At 40.7% G+C, this 16,445-nt stretch overlaps 1 protein-coding gene across 2 annotated transcripts in view; it reads right to left on the reverse strand.

Moving 5' to 3' along the window:
• Positions 1-16,445, reverse strand: part of tmem117 (transmembrane protein 117) — a 50,799-nt gene that overhangs the window by 15,766 nt on the left and 18,588 nt on the right. For both annotated transcript variants that reach the window (XM_058407536.1, XM_058407535.1), the window contains exon 3: positions 12,918-13,050. In XM_058407536.1, coding sequence (XP_058263519.1) covers positions 12,918-13,050 — 133 coding nt within the window. The remainder of the gene's footprint in view (positions 1-12,917; positions 13,051-16,445) is intronic.

The raw sequence follows: 16,445 nt of genomic DNA on the forward strand, positions 1-16,445 counted from the left end.
ATTACCTAACATAAGCCATTAAAGAAAAAGCTGGCAATGTGATTATTATTCAACAGCACACCTTACGCCACACTCGCTTTCTCTTTATTCATTCATGTGCCTCACTGTACAAACACCGAACAGCATCAAACAGCCTGGCAAACTGCCATCAGTGTCCTGCAGTAGGTATTAAGTGCATCTATAGTCCATTGTTTAGGGCTGGTGGACAGGCCCTCATTAGAGCCAATGCCAGAAGCACGGATGCTGACCAGCACCCTTTGCTTGTGCATAAAGCTTGTGTGATTAGGATGCAGATTTATCACACTGTTAAGACACTTCAAAACATCTTCAGGATCTGGAACATTGCCAGTCACTATAATGATCCCACAGGGAGTCCTTCACTGAGGACGCATATTCTGATCGATAAATCTGAAGCACTCTGTCCAAGTCCCTGCCTCACACTTAAACAGCATACACGCTTCGAACAAGTGTAGGAGGGTTTCTCTCTCTCTCTCTCTCTCTCTCTCTCTCTCTCTTTCTCTCTCTCTCTCTCTGCCTATTTTTTTTTATCATGCACCAAATTGTGAACAGGAAGGATCTGTGCACTGTTTATTTTTAAACTCCCCTCCCCTCTTTTTCTCTCTATTTCTTACATGTTGTGTCTGTACTCCCTTAAAATTTGTCTACCCTCATACCCTGTGCGATTAAAGCCTGGGAGTTTGACTTATTCATAAAGGCTGCAATTTTAATGTTGTACAGAGTCGAGTGGTCTAATGAAGGAAGTTCTGTGTGCTGAAACATCAGCGCAATATTTCCCTCAGTTCTCCGGAAAAAAAAAAAAACCTTGCTCTCTCTCTCTCTCTCTCCCTTTCTCACACACACACACACCCACACACACTACTATTCATGTTAAGCACAGACAAACAACACACAGTGGCCTAATTTAAGAGAAATTGGATCACAGGACCACAGCTGATCAATTGGATGTTCACATCATCAGTAACTAGCCATAGCAAAACAGAAGATCCTGGAAAGCAGTCCATGGCACAAGCAACAGTGACGTCAGGCACCTTTAGTGTAAAACTACATTCAGCCTGCACCCCTATCAAACATAGCACTGCTGCACTGCCGCTATATGAACCCCGTTTCAGACTAGACATGCAGGAGGAATTGATTTACTCTGTGACTGTCCTCCAAAGCTTATTTTAAAGACATTGTGGTGCACATACTGTATCTAAAAAGCTTTTAACATAAGCAAGTAAAGTAAAAAGAAAAAAAAAATCACTGGATGTGTTTGCTATGTTTAAAGCAGCATCAACTTAATTAGAAGATGAAGCAAGTCTAGGACACCAAATATTGAAAAGCATCCTCAATCACATGGACGGGTGAAGGTTAACCCATGCTTCCTCAGAGACACGTAATCTTTTCAAACTGCGACAAATGTTGTGTCACAGAGCAGCTGAACACTCAAAGTGCAAAGTGCTAATTAACCTCTTCCACACGGGGGAGTGGTTTCACAGTGGCTTATTGAACTCCTCACACCTTTGGTTTGGAGTTCGATTCCCACCTCTGCCCCGTGTGCTTTGACGGTTTCCTCCCCAAGTCCTCCCCCAGTCCAGGCATGCGCTGCAGAAGGATTGGCATCTCTAAATTGTCTGGTGTTGTGTAAATGGGTGGGTGAGCGTGTGTGTTGGCACCCTGTCCAGGTTGTCCCCTGCCCGAGCCCCTTGGGACTTCAGATTTCCTGTGACCCTGTGTAAGATAGGTTAAGTTTAGTAGCCGTTATTTGTCACATTACTGCACAGTGAAATACTTTTTTCACATATCCCATCCTTGGAGGGTTGAGGTCAGAGCACAGGGTCAGCCATGATCCAACACCCCTGGTGCAGGGAGGTTGAAGGCCTTGCTCAAGGCCAGTGGCCAGCTTGGCAGTGCTGGGGCTTGAACCCAGATCTCCTAATCAACAACCCAGAGCCTTAACCACTTGAGCCGCAACCACCACATAAACAGTACAGAAAATGCATGGATGGACCCTCTCTCGCATAAATGTGCTCACAGACACCCATCATTGTTTAAAGTGGCTCTGAGTGGCAGGAGAGAGTAATGTCATCTCTTCAACCCTGACAGTACAACCAGTCATGATTTGAACTTGTGATCTCCCAATGACAGGGTGGATACTTTTCTGTGGTGTCACTTGAGAGCTCTTTGACATTTCGACAATTGGAACCCGTCAGTCTGTCTGTCAATACGCACTGTGCAAATATAACCTATATCGCTGTATCAGAAACATAAACTGCTATAACGTCATATCATAGAGCTTTCCTCTCTACTTTACACTATAGCAGGCCGAAGACCCCAATAAGAAACGGAATCAGCTGAAGTGAGGTTATACCATTAGTGAGAATGGAGAAAGAGAAATTACCATAATGTTGTGGTTATCCACTAAACAACAACATGGCAACCCTTTGGGAGTGTATTAAGATGCATATACAAAGCAGCGCTCTGCCTAAGGCATTTGTGTTAATTATAACCTCCAGAGGCTAGGTTCATGGAATTAGGCCCAGTGCTGGAAGGAGGACCCAGCTGTTCTGATTCATTGTGGAGATTAAAGGTTCTGCTTGTTGCTTCGACTGAAGAACCTGAGAAATTACACAATTGCAAAGTCATTTACTCTAGTATTGTTTTCACTTGGGAAAAGAAGTTCAGAGTCCTCGTTCCTCCTTAGATCATGGTCGTGACAAGATTATAAATGGTTCTGAACATATGCTTGTGTAGTCCATTCAAGCACATCATACACCACTTATAGCATAAGCTCATAAGCCTAGAGGACTCCAGCCATGCACATTAATATGCATGTGCTAATTCTTCGGTCTCAAGCCTGGTGCCTGATGCTGCAGAGCTCTCAGTCCTGAAGCTTAGTCACATTCTGAAGAGATCAACCGAATTACGGTAATTAAAGGCTTCTGGTTAATCGTCTCTGTTTGGCATCACAACATGAAAGTGCTCTACATTTAATGTAAACATTCTTCACTTGATTTCAAGGGGCATATAACCATCTGGTAAATTTGCATGATGAACACTGGTGAAAATGCAACCCAACCACTTAACTTCCAATTAAAAAAACTAGGTGGTGTCTCAAGCTTCTTCTACGCTTCACTGAAAGGGATCTCCACGGAGCCCTGGTGCATCTACTGCACCGTCATTCGACAATATTTTCCATCAACACGATACCATCTCGGTTTCGAAAGTCTCCGAAGCCCTCGTCGGCACTCTCGGGCTCCTTGAAGCTTTTTAGAGAAGTACAGAAACCTAGCATAAAGTATCCACTGCATAATGAATGTAATAAAAACAGCGAACAAGTCAGAGTTGAACAGGTCCAAATGAACCTAGTGTGAATATCAATATCTCATTATCACAGGCACCTGCTGTATTTACAATTCCAATCAGCCACTGCACTGAGATGCATTTAACACCATTTATGATAAGCAATTAGTCACTAAATACTCAAACTCAAATCAAAAATAAATTAACATGAGGGGTTTTTTTTTGCTCTTCCCCAGAGGCATTTTGGAGAGAGCGCAGTATTTAGAAGTGTCACGCAGAGTTTTATGGGAAATGTTTAACATAAGAAGCGACAGCTAACAGAGCTGAAACTGTGTAATTTATGATAACCCCTGCTGTTAAAACCATACTATGAAGGGGAAATTAGGCTGTAATTCAGGATCCTGTGGACTGTGATAGTGTCGTTTCTTACTCACTTTCTTGTACACACACACGCTTTTTCACCCAGATACAAGTTGACATTCTTGATGTATAGCTCTAGCTGAATGTATATCTGCCATTTCCATGGGGACCCTCCCCCCCCCCGCCCCCGGTTGTCACGGTAACAAGTGCTCCTCCTGAGCCACACCTCCTTCGGTTTTTGGCCCTGCCCACTGGCCTAGTTAGCTCCAGTGTTATTGTTTTGTGGGGAGAAGTAGTCCTGAGAAGTGAATCTGGGTCCCAGTTCAGTCACACTGAGCTGCTTAGATATCACATCTAGCATCGTAATTGTGGTTGGGGTTGTGTTACACACGAGTCTTTCCACTGCCTGACAACAACAACACATACTGTGTGCCTAGTCATCAGCTGCAGCCTAAGAAGTAATTAAAGGTTTATTCAATTCAATTGGGTGAATCAATTTCATTCGTGGCTTAATACGATATGTTCGGTGTCCATTTACATTATTTCTGCTTTCATAGAATACAGGTTTATACCAGTAAAATAACAGTAGCTGCTTTTAGCCTGTTGGGAGTGGGAGCAGAAACAACGTATCCATCACCAGATGGGGTTTGAGATTTTGTAGGTCAAGACGTTATAAGCTCAGCACTTCAGGCCACCAGTGACCTTGTTCGATTTGACCCATTGTGCCCCTAGCTGCCCCTGCATGGTGGAGAGATAAACTGCAGACAAAACATGCTTTATCTCTCTCACTCTCTATCTCTTCAGCTCTCTGAAAGAGTGATTGTGAATTAGAGGTGGTGGTCTTCGAACCACAAAATACGAGCACTGATGAGCTGGATCTGCGCAAGGGGCTGATGTGTAGGGACAAAACAGGAGTGTGATTCTGACTAATGTGGCTGTGACTCTTCTAGTGCATTACCTTGCACTCGTTTCTATAACTGAGAAAAGTGGGTGCAAAAAAACCCACTCTGTCTCTCTTTTTCTGTTTCTCCTCTAGTCATCACTCTCTCTTATGCACGTGCTGGCTCTTTTCGTCCATCTTCCATCATCCCCCCTCCTTATCATCTCCTTCTGTTCATCACTCAGACCCTTCTCATTCAACCCCTCACTCCTCCTCTCGCTTTCCCACCTTATTCTCTCTCTCTCTCTCTCTCTCTGTCTTTTTGCAGATGTGTCATTGGGTCTTTGCAGATCCCTCTCTCCACCAGGCACAGACGCGCCATGGCTCTAAATCGGGCGTGATTAATGAGATCTCCACGCGCTGGGCGTTCTTAATTAAATAACACTGCTTAATTAGCAAATGATTTATGCCCATAATGGATGCCTTAAGATGGGGAAAAGGAGAGAGGCTCCTCTTGTGTCTTAACTCTTTCCCTGAAGCTTATTGCATGAGCAGCGTCTACTCTTCTCTATCCTCGCCTTTCCTGATTTGACAGTCTCAGTGAACAAGCAAATGGACAGAGACAGAATGAGCCACAGAGTGCAGGTTACTGTCCCGTGATGGTGTTCATTCAGACGCTGACTCAAATCACAATGATTTACTAAGTGGCGCTGTGTGACAGCCTGAGCACAGCAAGACATGTTCATATCAGTAATTCTGCTATTAGTCAGACTAGGAACTAAAGACTGTAACATTATCTACGTGTAAGGCATACGATTTCACCATGTGGTGAATGTATAATATTTCATTCACACTTTTGATGTTTACAGCATCAATGAATATACACTATATTGCCAAAAGTATTCGCTCACCTGCCTTGACTCGCATATGAATTTAAGTGACATCCCATTCCTAATCCATAGGGTTCAATATGACGTCGGTCCACCCTTTGCAGCTATAACAGCTTCAACTCTTCTGGGAAGGCTGTCCACAAGGTTTAGGAGTGTGTTTATGGGAATTTTTGACCATTCTTCCAGAAGCGCATTTGTGAGGTCACACACTGATGTTGGACGAGAAGGCCTGGCTCTCAGTCTCCGCTCTAATTCATCCCAAAGGTGTTCTATCGGGTTGAGGTCAGGACTCTGTGCAGGCCAGTCAAGTTCATCCACACCAGACTCTGTCATCCATGTCTTTATGGACCTTGCTTTGGTCACTGGTGCACAGTCATGTTGGAAGAGGAAGGGGCCAGCTCCAAACTGTTCCCACAAAGTTGGGAGCATGGAATTGTCCAAAATGTCTTGGTATGCTGAAGCATTCAGAGTTCCTTTCACTGGAACTAAGGGGCCAAGCCCAGCTCCTGAAAAAATGAAATGAAACAGCCTTTATTTGTCACATATACATTACAGCACAGTGAAATTCTTTCTTCGCATATCCCATCCTTGGAGGTTGGGGTCAGAGCGCAGGGTCAGCCATGATACGGCGCCCCTGGAGCAGAAAGGGTTAAGGGCCTTGCTCAATGGCCCAACAGTGGCAACTTGGCGGTGCTGGGGCTTGAACCCCTGATCTTCCGGTCAACGACCCAGAGCCTTAACCACTTGAGCCACCACTGCCCGCAAAAAAAACAACAACAACAACCCCACACCATAATCCCCCCTCCACCAAACTTTACACTTGGCACAATGCAGTCAGACAAGTACCGTTCTCCTGGCAACCGCCAAACCCAGACTCGTCCATCAGATTGCCAGATGGAGAAGCGCGATTCGTCACACCAGAGAACGCGTCTCCACTGCTCTAGAGTCCAGTGGCGGCGTGCTTTACACCACTGCATCCGACGCTTTGCATTGCACTTGGTGATGTACGGCTTGGATGCAGCTGCTCGGCCATGGAAACCCATTCCATGAAGCTCTCTGCGCACTGTTCTTGAGCTAATCTGAAGGCCACATGAAGTTTGGAGGTCTGTAGCGATTGACTCTGCAAAAAGTTGGCGACCTCTTCGCACTATGCGCCTCAGCATCCGCTGACCCCGCTCCGTCAGTTTACGTGGCCTACCACTTCGTGGCTGAGTTGCTGTCGTTCCCAAACACTTCCACGTTCTTATAATACAGCTGATAGTTGACTGTGGAATATTTAGGAGCGAGGAAATTTCACGACTGGATTTGTTGCACAGGTGGCATCCTATCACAGTTCCACGCTGGAATTCACTGAGCTCCTGAGAGCGACCCATTCTTTCACAAATGTTTGTAAAAACAGTCTGCATGCCTAGGTGCTTGATTTTATACACCTGTGGCCATGGAAGTGATTGGAACACCTGATTCTGATTATTTGGATGGGTGAGCGAATACTTTTGGCAATATAGTGTATATATATATATATATATATATATATATATATATATATATATGTGTATATACACCAGGCATAACATTATGACCACCTGCCTAACCCGTTTGCTGCCAAAACAGCACACTGTGTAACATTTTTTACACCCATTATACTTTGCATTATGAAAAAACTGTATATAGTTTTGATAACTCCCCCTCCTATTTAACCATTTCTATTATTTAACCAATAATAAATCTTTTCTAAAATGATAATGTATTTTGTTATGTTTATATATAAATATACTGAAGCATATGTAAAAAAAAATAACCCTTTGAATTACACTATGAAACCAATTTTTACTTTTTTTCTTGTTCCTGGGAAAAAAAGTGTTATTTCCCCATTCCTTTAACCCAAATAAAGAGAAAAAACCTATCTTAGCCATGAAAGTTTGGGTTAGTTTTGGGCAGGTTTTTTTTAGTAAAATGGGCTAATTTTGAGGTTTTCGTTCAAACCTCAAGGGGCTTAATGGCTATTTTTTTAAAAAATCATTTTCCATCAGGAGTAATTGGAAAATGTCATTCACTACACAGGAACAAAAATCATGTTACATAGTGTTATAGAACTGTTTTAATGCTTCATTTTCAGTTTTCTTTGTTTGCTGATTATTCACATTGAAATATAAAGAAAGACACATACACAGCAGTTAACAATGGCCTTGACTAATGGCCTTTTTCAAGACAATTTTCAAAAAGAAATGAAAGCATTTGTATGTGAACCAGTATGAAACTGTATCACATCAGCATAATCGCCATTACGCTGTCCTATAACTGACATTTTCATCTGATTTTAGTACAGCTCCACTTGTCATTCACATGAAGGAAAGGTGGGGGAACTCATTTCCCTGTGATCCCTTTAACGTAAACCCCCAGCTAACACTCAACACTGATGTTTCATTATGTTCAATCAGCCCGGTTTAATCTTCAGATGACTGCTAATATCTTTTAGCCGATCCAGATAACGCTATGTTGGAAAGAACAAAAGCTTCCGTGCCAAATGGTTGACTTGACCATTCTTTAACAACAATGACTTATTAAAATCCTGGTTTTTAAAGTGGTTTTAAAACAGAAAACTCCTCGCTCATGCACATTTATAGCGCAGTCTTATGTGTGACAGTAATATGATTTATTCAATATAAGAGAAAGCATTAGGACGCATTTTCGGGTTGAAAATTTGATTTCAGCGCCGGTGGTTGAGGGGTGCATGCTGAATATTCCTCCCCCCTCACCCCTGCGGGCTGGAAGGTCACAGAGAATAAAAGAATATCAATGAGATGAGATGAGAGGCAACAGATGCTGTCTGAGGAGAAAGACAGCAGGTGAGACAGACAGCCCTAACGCTCACACAAAAGAAAGGTGCGACAGGAAGATGCAGAGAGAAAGAGAGAGACACGTATAAGATAGCATATACTGAGGGTACACAAAAACCTCAGAAACCTCAAACAGTGAGATACGCGTAATTGTTACATGTACATACATACATAATGACATGACAGAAGGTAGTTAAGAAAGTAAACAGTAACGATTATCAAAGAAACAAATGTCTACCTAAATACCAGACATAACAGAAAAGGTGTAGGCTTATCGTTACTGTACACTTTCATGTATATTATGTTGTAATATATATATATATATATATATATATATATATATATATACATATATATATTCCATTTCTTCATATGTTTATACAACATACTATAAATATGTATACTAAAATATTATCTAAAAAATATTAAAACATATTTAAACATTTTTTTCTAAACACACACACACACTCAAATTGTAAAAAAAAGCCATTAATGTAACCTTAGGCATTCTTTGAATTATTTAACTGTTTTAATATAAAAGGATCATTGCTCTCCACACATTGCGCACCCCCTTTGTGTGAAAAGGTTCTATTAGCCAAGAACAGAACCCCAGGGTTCTATACAGGGTTCTACCCCCTCTTTTTTTAAGTGTGTATGCTGCCAAAATCTCCAATAAAACGCAGGCTTTACAGATTAAATCTGTTCCCTACTTGCTACCTGCTTACATGAGGAGAAAAGAAGAACACAATTATTTTCAGAGGTGTTGATTGACAGCCTTTTTGTTATTGCACTGATACATACAGCGGTGGATCAATTATAATTTCATTAGCCAGCCTACAGGGAAAATGAAAACTCCAATGCTTGCCCAGGCCCACGTTTTGCTTGCCAGGAAGTCCAATTAGGATAAAAAGCGGCAACTAATGTAATTTACCTCAAAAGTATGACAAGCTAATTATATGCATTAATACAGAGTATGGAAAATAAGCAGCCAGTTAAATCCCAGGGAGGGGAGACTTTATGTAGCCATAGTCTCTGTCCTCCTCTTGTGATGAAATGTGTCATTTGTGTCCACAAAAAAAGGTGGGAAATCTTTCCAGCTATGAGATATGAGGTTCTCTCGATGCTAGTAAAAAAGAGATGCTAGTCAGATACAAATAACATTTTTACACATTGTATAAAAGTGTTTAAATGTGAGCTGAATGTGTGATGTGCGAGTATTACAGTTTTATAACAGTTTTGTCACTAACATCTATTCAAGCTAATGAATATGGCTTTTAAAAATATTTCCTACTGTAGTAACTACTGAAAAGAAATGAAAAATGACCCTGATGATTCTACTAAAGATCATTCCAGCGCTCACTGAGCTGTTTGACTTTATAATATAAGGATGGAGAAGATCAGGCATAACGTTCTGACCACTGACAGGTGAAGTGAATAACACTGATTATCTCCTCATCATGGCACCTGTTAGTGGGTGGGATATATTAGGCAGCAAGTGAACATTTTGTCCTCAAAGTTGATGTGTTAGAAGCAGGAAAAATGGACAAGCGAAAAGATTTGAGTGAGTTTGACGTAGGGCCAAATTGTGATGACTAGACCATTGGATCAGAGCATCTCCAAAACTGTAGCTCTTGTGGGGTGTTCCCGGTCTGCAGTGGTCAGTATCTATCAAAAGTGGTCCAAGGAAGGAGCAGTGGTGAACCGGTGACAGGGTCATGGACGGTCAAGGCGCACTGATGCACATGGGGAGCAAAGGCTAGTCCGTGGTCTGTGATCCGATCCAACAGACGAGCTACTGTTGCTCAAATTGCTGAAGAAGTTAATGCTGGTTCTGATAGAAAGGGGTCAGAATACACAGTACTTGACAGGTAGACCAACACAATATTAGGTAGGTGGTCATAATGTTATGCATGGTCAGTGTCAGCTAGATGTAATAGTTTGGGTTCAGTTTTGAGTCTAGATCTTTTTAGGGCTTCTTCCTCATGCCGTTTCGGGGAGTTTTTTTTCTTCCCACAGTCGAATCTGACTTGCTCGTTACTTATGTTATGTATGTCTGATATTCCAAGCAATACAGGTGACAAGGTCTAAAGCAGCTGTTAGATGAATGGACTCATGAACATATCATGTTTACAAGAAACTAGTTAATGGAAGGAAATAAAAAGGAAGTAATAATTAAAGGAAGTATTGCTTTTATAAGATTTAGTCTGACTAGAGCTTGGTATATTTCTAAAAATACAGAAGCATATTTTAGTAATGTGAAAGGTTTTGTGGTAATAAAAGTGTTCAAAGAAAAAAATCTCTCTCTCTCTCTCTCTCTCTCTCTCTCTCTCTCTTTCTCTCAGCAGTGGCTGTGTGGCGGCGTGTCTGCAGCAGGTCTCCTGTAGAAAGCATGCTGAGCTTCCCACGTGTCTGCTGTCTACACATGTGTAAACATTCATTTCTCATGACAGAGCAAAACAATTCCTCACCGAGTGCCTGACAGGATGAGGCGAGAAGTAAGCGAAGAGAAAAAGAAGAGCTTCAGAAAAGAGAACATGGTTAGGAAAGGAAAAGAGTTGAGAAGAGAAAGAGCTCTGCGATGGTGGAGACGAGGAGACGCACACTGTGTGTGATTTATTCGCCTGCTGTGGCACAGCACCACCCATCGGCAGCCATGTGTGCCAAATGAACTATCAGAGGGGATAACAGTTGTTGGGCCAAATTCAATTGAGCTGTTGTACAAAACCACGGCAAAACTATACTGCAATGAGATCTGAGCATATGTTCATAGCTCGTGTTTGGGAAAAAATTAAAACACAAGACACCAGCAAGATTTTTCAGCGTGTAAGGTTACTCCTGCATTTCATTCTGCATTTGCAGATCAATTCTTTATCGACTGATAATATGCAGTGACACGTTTCCTGTCTCTCTTTCAGCCAATCAGAGCGAACGGATATGATGGATGTCATTGTCATGGGTGAGAAATTAGTTGGTCATACCAGAATGACCTCAGCAATTCATACCAAATGACCCAAATACAGCCTCTGAAATAATGGAAACATTTTCTTAACAAGTTATTGAAACAAAAATCTGTACCGGGGGTTACAGTATTGTGTTATTTTATGTACCGAAAACATATTAGAAGGCTTATTTCATTAACACACCTGGGGAGTTTACAAGCCGTGTCAAGGAGGTATCGAGTGTGTTTTCATGTCGAGAAACAACAAAGTGACAGCTATCAGGCCACGTGCACATTAATGACCGGTGTGTTTTCTGTCAGCTGAGAGTAACCTTGGCATGATGGATTGTGGTCATAACGCTCACACAAACACACACAAGTCCCTCGCTGGCGGAGCCGCTTCAGAATCAGAAGACATCATCAGTGTGAATCCATGGCTCAGGCAAAAAAATCTTGCTTCATGATATGGAGCCAAAATGGCTACTGCAATATTTAACAGATCTAATGAATACCCTGTTTAAAAGAGGTGACTCTGGATAATCCATTCACACGCCTGTCCTGGGTATGCTAATGCTGAAAAAAATCACCACTGTCTCAAAATCACTAGCTGCAGATATTATTAACGCATGGAAAATGAGATGGCATGCTAGTTGAAGAAATGAAACCAAGAAGAATTTGCATGTTGTAAACAGATGCTAATTAGCTTCTGAGTAAAGAATTTTAGCTGATTAGCATCTGAGCAAAGAATATTAGCTTCTGAGCAAAGAGTATTAGATGATTAACTTCTGAGCAAAGAATATTAGCTTTTGAGTAAAAAAAAAAAAGCTGATTAGCTTCTGAGTAAATAATATTAGCTGATTAGCTTCTGAGCAAAGGATATGAGCTTCTGAGTAGAAAAATTGCTGATTAGCTTCTGAGTAAAGAATATTAGTTTCTGAGTAAAACATAGCTGATAAGCTTTTCAGTAAAGAGTAATAGCTGACTAGCTTCTAAGTAAAGAATACGAGCTTCCGAGTAATAAATATTAGTGAATTAGCTTCTATGAAAGAACATTCGCTTCTGAGTAAAAAATAGCTGATTAGCTTCTGAGTAAAGAATACGAGCTTCTGAGTAATAAACATCAGCTAATTAGCTTCTATGTAAAGAACACTAGCTCTTTAGCTTCTGAGTAAATAATTTTAGCTGATTAGCTTCTATGTAAGGAAAATCAGACAATTAGCATCTGTGTAAGGAATTTTAGCTGATTATCTTCTGTGTAAAGAATATTAGCTTCCGAGTAATTAATAATAGCTGATTAGCATCTAAGTAAAGAATATTAGCATGCATTAATAGAGACTACAAGGCACTTTTGTACTGTTGGTTGCTCCGGATAAGGGCACCTACGAAATGCTATAAAAGTAAATGTAAATGAATATTAGCTTCTGATTAAGAATATTAGCTGATTAGCTTCTGAGTAAATAATTTTAGTTCATAAGCATCCGAGTAACAATCTACTCATTAGTTTCTCATGAAATTTAGTTGGTTAGTTTTTAAGTAAAGCGGCAACTGTTGACCTATTATTGGCATTATATGAGTGAAATATAAACCTAAATGGAATTTAATGGACCTGTTTTTGTTGTCTGACACACACACGTGTTCTCTGAGACAACAGAAACCCTAGGTACACGGTAGTTCAAATACAAAACAAACAAAGCAAAGCATGGTCTTACCTCATGCCTTCAGTCATGAGGAGGAAGAGGTTGTAGATGTGAGAGAAGATGAAGAGGAAAAGGATAGTGCTAAAGAACATGGTCATCCAGGAGCCATGGTCCTCACGAAACATCTTCAGTCGTAGGAATCGCCCTAGTACACAGAAAAGAGTCCATTCTAAGTGCAAAATCTTCACCTTCTTCAAACTGAACGTTTAAAAAACAATACACATGCACAATCCTTATTCCGAACCCATGATAAAGAGCTTTAAGGTTCATTCAAAAGCAGGTCCATCATTTGAAGTTCAGTGAACTTTAATGATAATTCATCAGGCAGTAAAATGGGTTTTAGACGATAGAAATGACTCGCCAGTCTGCGGGCCGTTTTTCTGATTTCAATCTACTGTTTGGGTTTCGTGTTGACTTTATATGATCACAGAGATTGTTCTGACACACACACAACCTGTAAAGCTTTCTCTTTTCTCTTCCCTTGGGAATCAAATTATTGCCCCCCAAAAAAATCAAATCATTGCAGGATAACTCTCTCTTGCACACTCTCTCTCTCTCTCTCTCTGAGAATATGAGATTGATTCAGATAGCAAAGTGTCTGCTCTGAATGTCTAATCATGTCCTTCTGTTTCTCCTCTGCATTGGTGTTTCAGGGAAATTGAGTTTCAACTGCACCGTTACGTAGGATCTTGCTTTAAAGCTCGGAACAGGCGTTTAAAACGAAACGCTTACTGGGCACTGAATAATGAATAAATCACATTTCTAATATTCTTAGAATAGTGTTACTAGATTAGATTTGCAATGCACCAACTTAATAATGCAGCGTCTTGCCCAGGAGAACAAACACAACAATCTCTATGCATACTGAAGCGATGCAAATCGTCAAACACTTCTGTTTTGTCTTTTCCTTTAACTCACTATCTAACCTAGTTTAATGTTTTGCTATCAGTGTCTAAGGATTGTTTTTACTGTTTTGTGTGATGCCCATGAATGGACTCTTTACCAAGTCGATTCAATTTCTGTGAACAGAGATGGGAAGGAATAGAAGTCAACGAGACCAAAATTACAATACAACAACAACAAATGAACTAACGAGCATGTAATTAGACACATGTAACTTGCTCTATTGTTCGTTTACTCCACTTCAGCGGCCGTGATGCTAATATCTCACAGATATATCGCATAGTAAAAGAGGCCAGTATGCAGTCAGTTACTGACCCCTAGAGGCATATTTTATATTGTTGAGCTTCTGTACACAAAAGCAATTCATACATGGTATGACAATAATATGTGTATATGCATGAAATATGTTAAAATATATACTTTATCTCAAATTAATGATGAGTTTTACAATCTGAGTGCATGCTGAACATGCTAGAATGGACAGAACACCCATTTTATACAAAGATAATAAATAAATCTCAACAAATTGCATTTAAGAAAAAAAGAAGCATTGCATTCATTGGAAATCAATTTTATTTACACTCCAATAAATCTATTTCACTCACAACGACTTTGTATACTACTGTTTACGATTTGCGGTTGAAATGTTTAATCACCGCCATTAAAAATGCATTACGGAGGCTTACCTCTTAGATATGTTTTAGAAGAGTGATTAGCCGGCTACGTAATTGCGAAGACAAACACGGCGTGTTGCGTAGGCAGAAAAAAAAAAATCCATATAAATCCTCATAAAACTACATATTACTTTTAGTGTAGCATCTGAGTGCAGCACCAGCCAGCCAAGCAATAAAAAATCAAGCAGTGAGGATTAAATTAGACAGTGGCGCAGCTAGTAATATAATTATGTGGAATAAAAATAAGAACAGTCTCCAATATTATGAGAAATATTTCTTTAATAATGAAAACACAAAGCATTTTAACTTCACTTGTTCAGGATTATTACTTTACCAAGACTGGGAACAAACTGGGATTGGTGTCAAAGTGTCTCGGTTCAGTGATTGTGTATGTGAACGCACCCGTTCGCTCTTGTCTGACCAATACCTTGGACTCTTACGACTGCGTTAACTTCATGAGCCGCTGTGCCTTCTGAGAGGCAGAGTGATAACCTGCATTATTCTCTGTCCCAGACACATCTCTCCGGCCTTCATTCAGGCACGATGAGGCCATTTATTTTCCCATTACGCTAAGACCCTGGAGCTCTAAGAAGCCAGCTCGGTACTGGTCCATCTCAAATTACTCATGAACCCTCCTTTGAATCAGCCTACAAGGCAAAGTGATGTGATGAACACGGGCCTCTGACAGGTCTTATAACATCTGGACTCGTCCGCTCAAAAACCCAAGCAAAATTGTGTGAATTTTTTGTCAAATTCATAATCAGTACATGACAGTGTGCGCTCTTACCATTCTTCCTTCCTGTTTTCCTAGCTGCTGACACAATCACGGTGTGCTTCCTCTATGACAGTGATACATTTCATAGGAGTCTGTCACGTCATGCTGTGTGCATAACAACTCAGCACTGAAAATGCTGTAGGTCCACTGTGAAGAGCAAAGTGTCCACCTGCTCCTATAAATACATGACCCAGCTGTCAATATGATCTAGTGGAAGTTCCTGGGGACCACAAGCTACAACGTAATGAAGCAGACTAGCCACATGACCCAATTCTATGCTGCAATTACCCAGCCAGAGTGTCCTCACTTCTTCCATCTTCATGCCCAACATCCATGCGTGTTCTCCCAATCTACACGGCAGTTCAAGTATTGCTCATATTTCTTAGACTTTACTGTCAGTTCCTATCCTCTTTTATTTCTCAAAAAAACTGTAGAGAGCTGGAAAGCGAGTTGTAAGCAAATCGAGGCTATTTAATAATCCTCAGTCTAACGGCCCTGCCAATTAACACGGTCCTTGCAGAAATGATAATGAATCCAAATGAAGTGCTTGAGGGTAATAACAAGAAAGGGACACTTATTCAGACTTTGATTACTGCAGGTGTTGATGAACCCTGAGCCGTCTCTGGCCTTGAACCATATCTGGTGACGGCAGTTTTGTTCGCTTTACAGTATAATGATTAGACTCGTTCCACAGCTTTTCAGAATAGCGTCCCAATGACCTCTTCACCAAACTGCCATTATTATCATTTCTGCAAGGATCATCCTAATTGGCACAGTCATTAGACTGCGGATTATTCAATAGCCTCAATTCGCTTACAGTTCTTAAGAAAAATTGCGTGCATAATGGAAACCCCAATTTCATTTTAATATGAATAGATTATTCAGGTGCAATTGAGACTGCAGTAATGTGACTGATGGAAGTAATTAGGCAGTAGGAAAAAAAATACATGGTTTTATATATGTATATTCTCAGAAATGATCAGATTTTTTATATATAAGAGCATTTTGTTTAAAAAAAAGAGAATGATGATGATATTATTGTTGTTGTTGTTGTATTGATTATAAAGTATCTCAACTGAAACCTTCTAATCGATATACACTATATTGCCAAATGTTTTGGGACACCCCTCTAAATCATTGAATTCAGGTGTTGTTTTTCAGGGGTTGGACTCGGCCCCTTAGTTCCAG

This window comes from Hemibagrus wyckioides, linkage group LG14 (genome assembly GCF_019097595.1).
Source record: "Hemibagrus wyckioides isolate EC202008001 linkage group LG14, SWU_Hwy_1.0, whole genome shotgun sequence".
Classification (NCBI taxonomy): Eukaryota; Metazoa; Chordata; class Actinopteri; order Siluriformes; family Bagridae; genus Hemibagrus; species Hemibagrus wyckioides.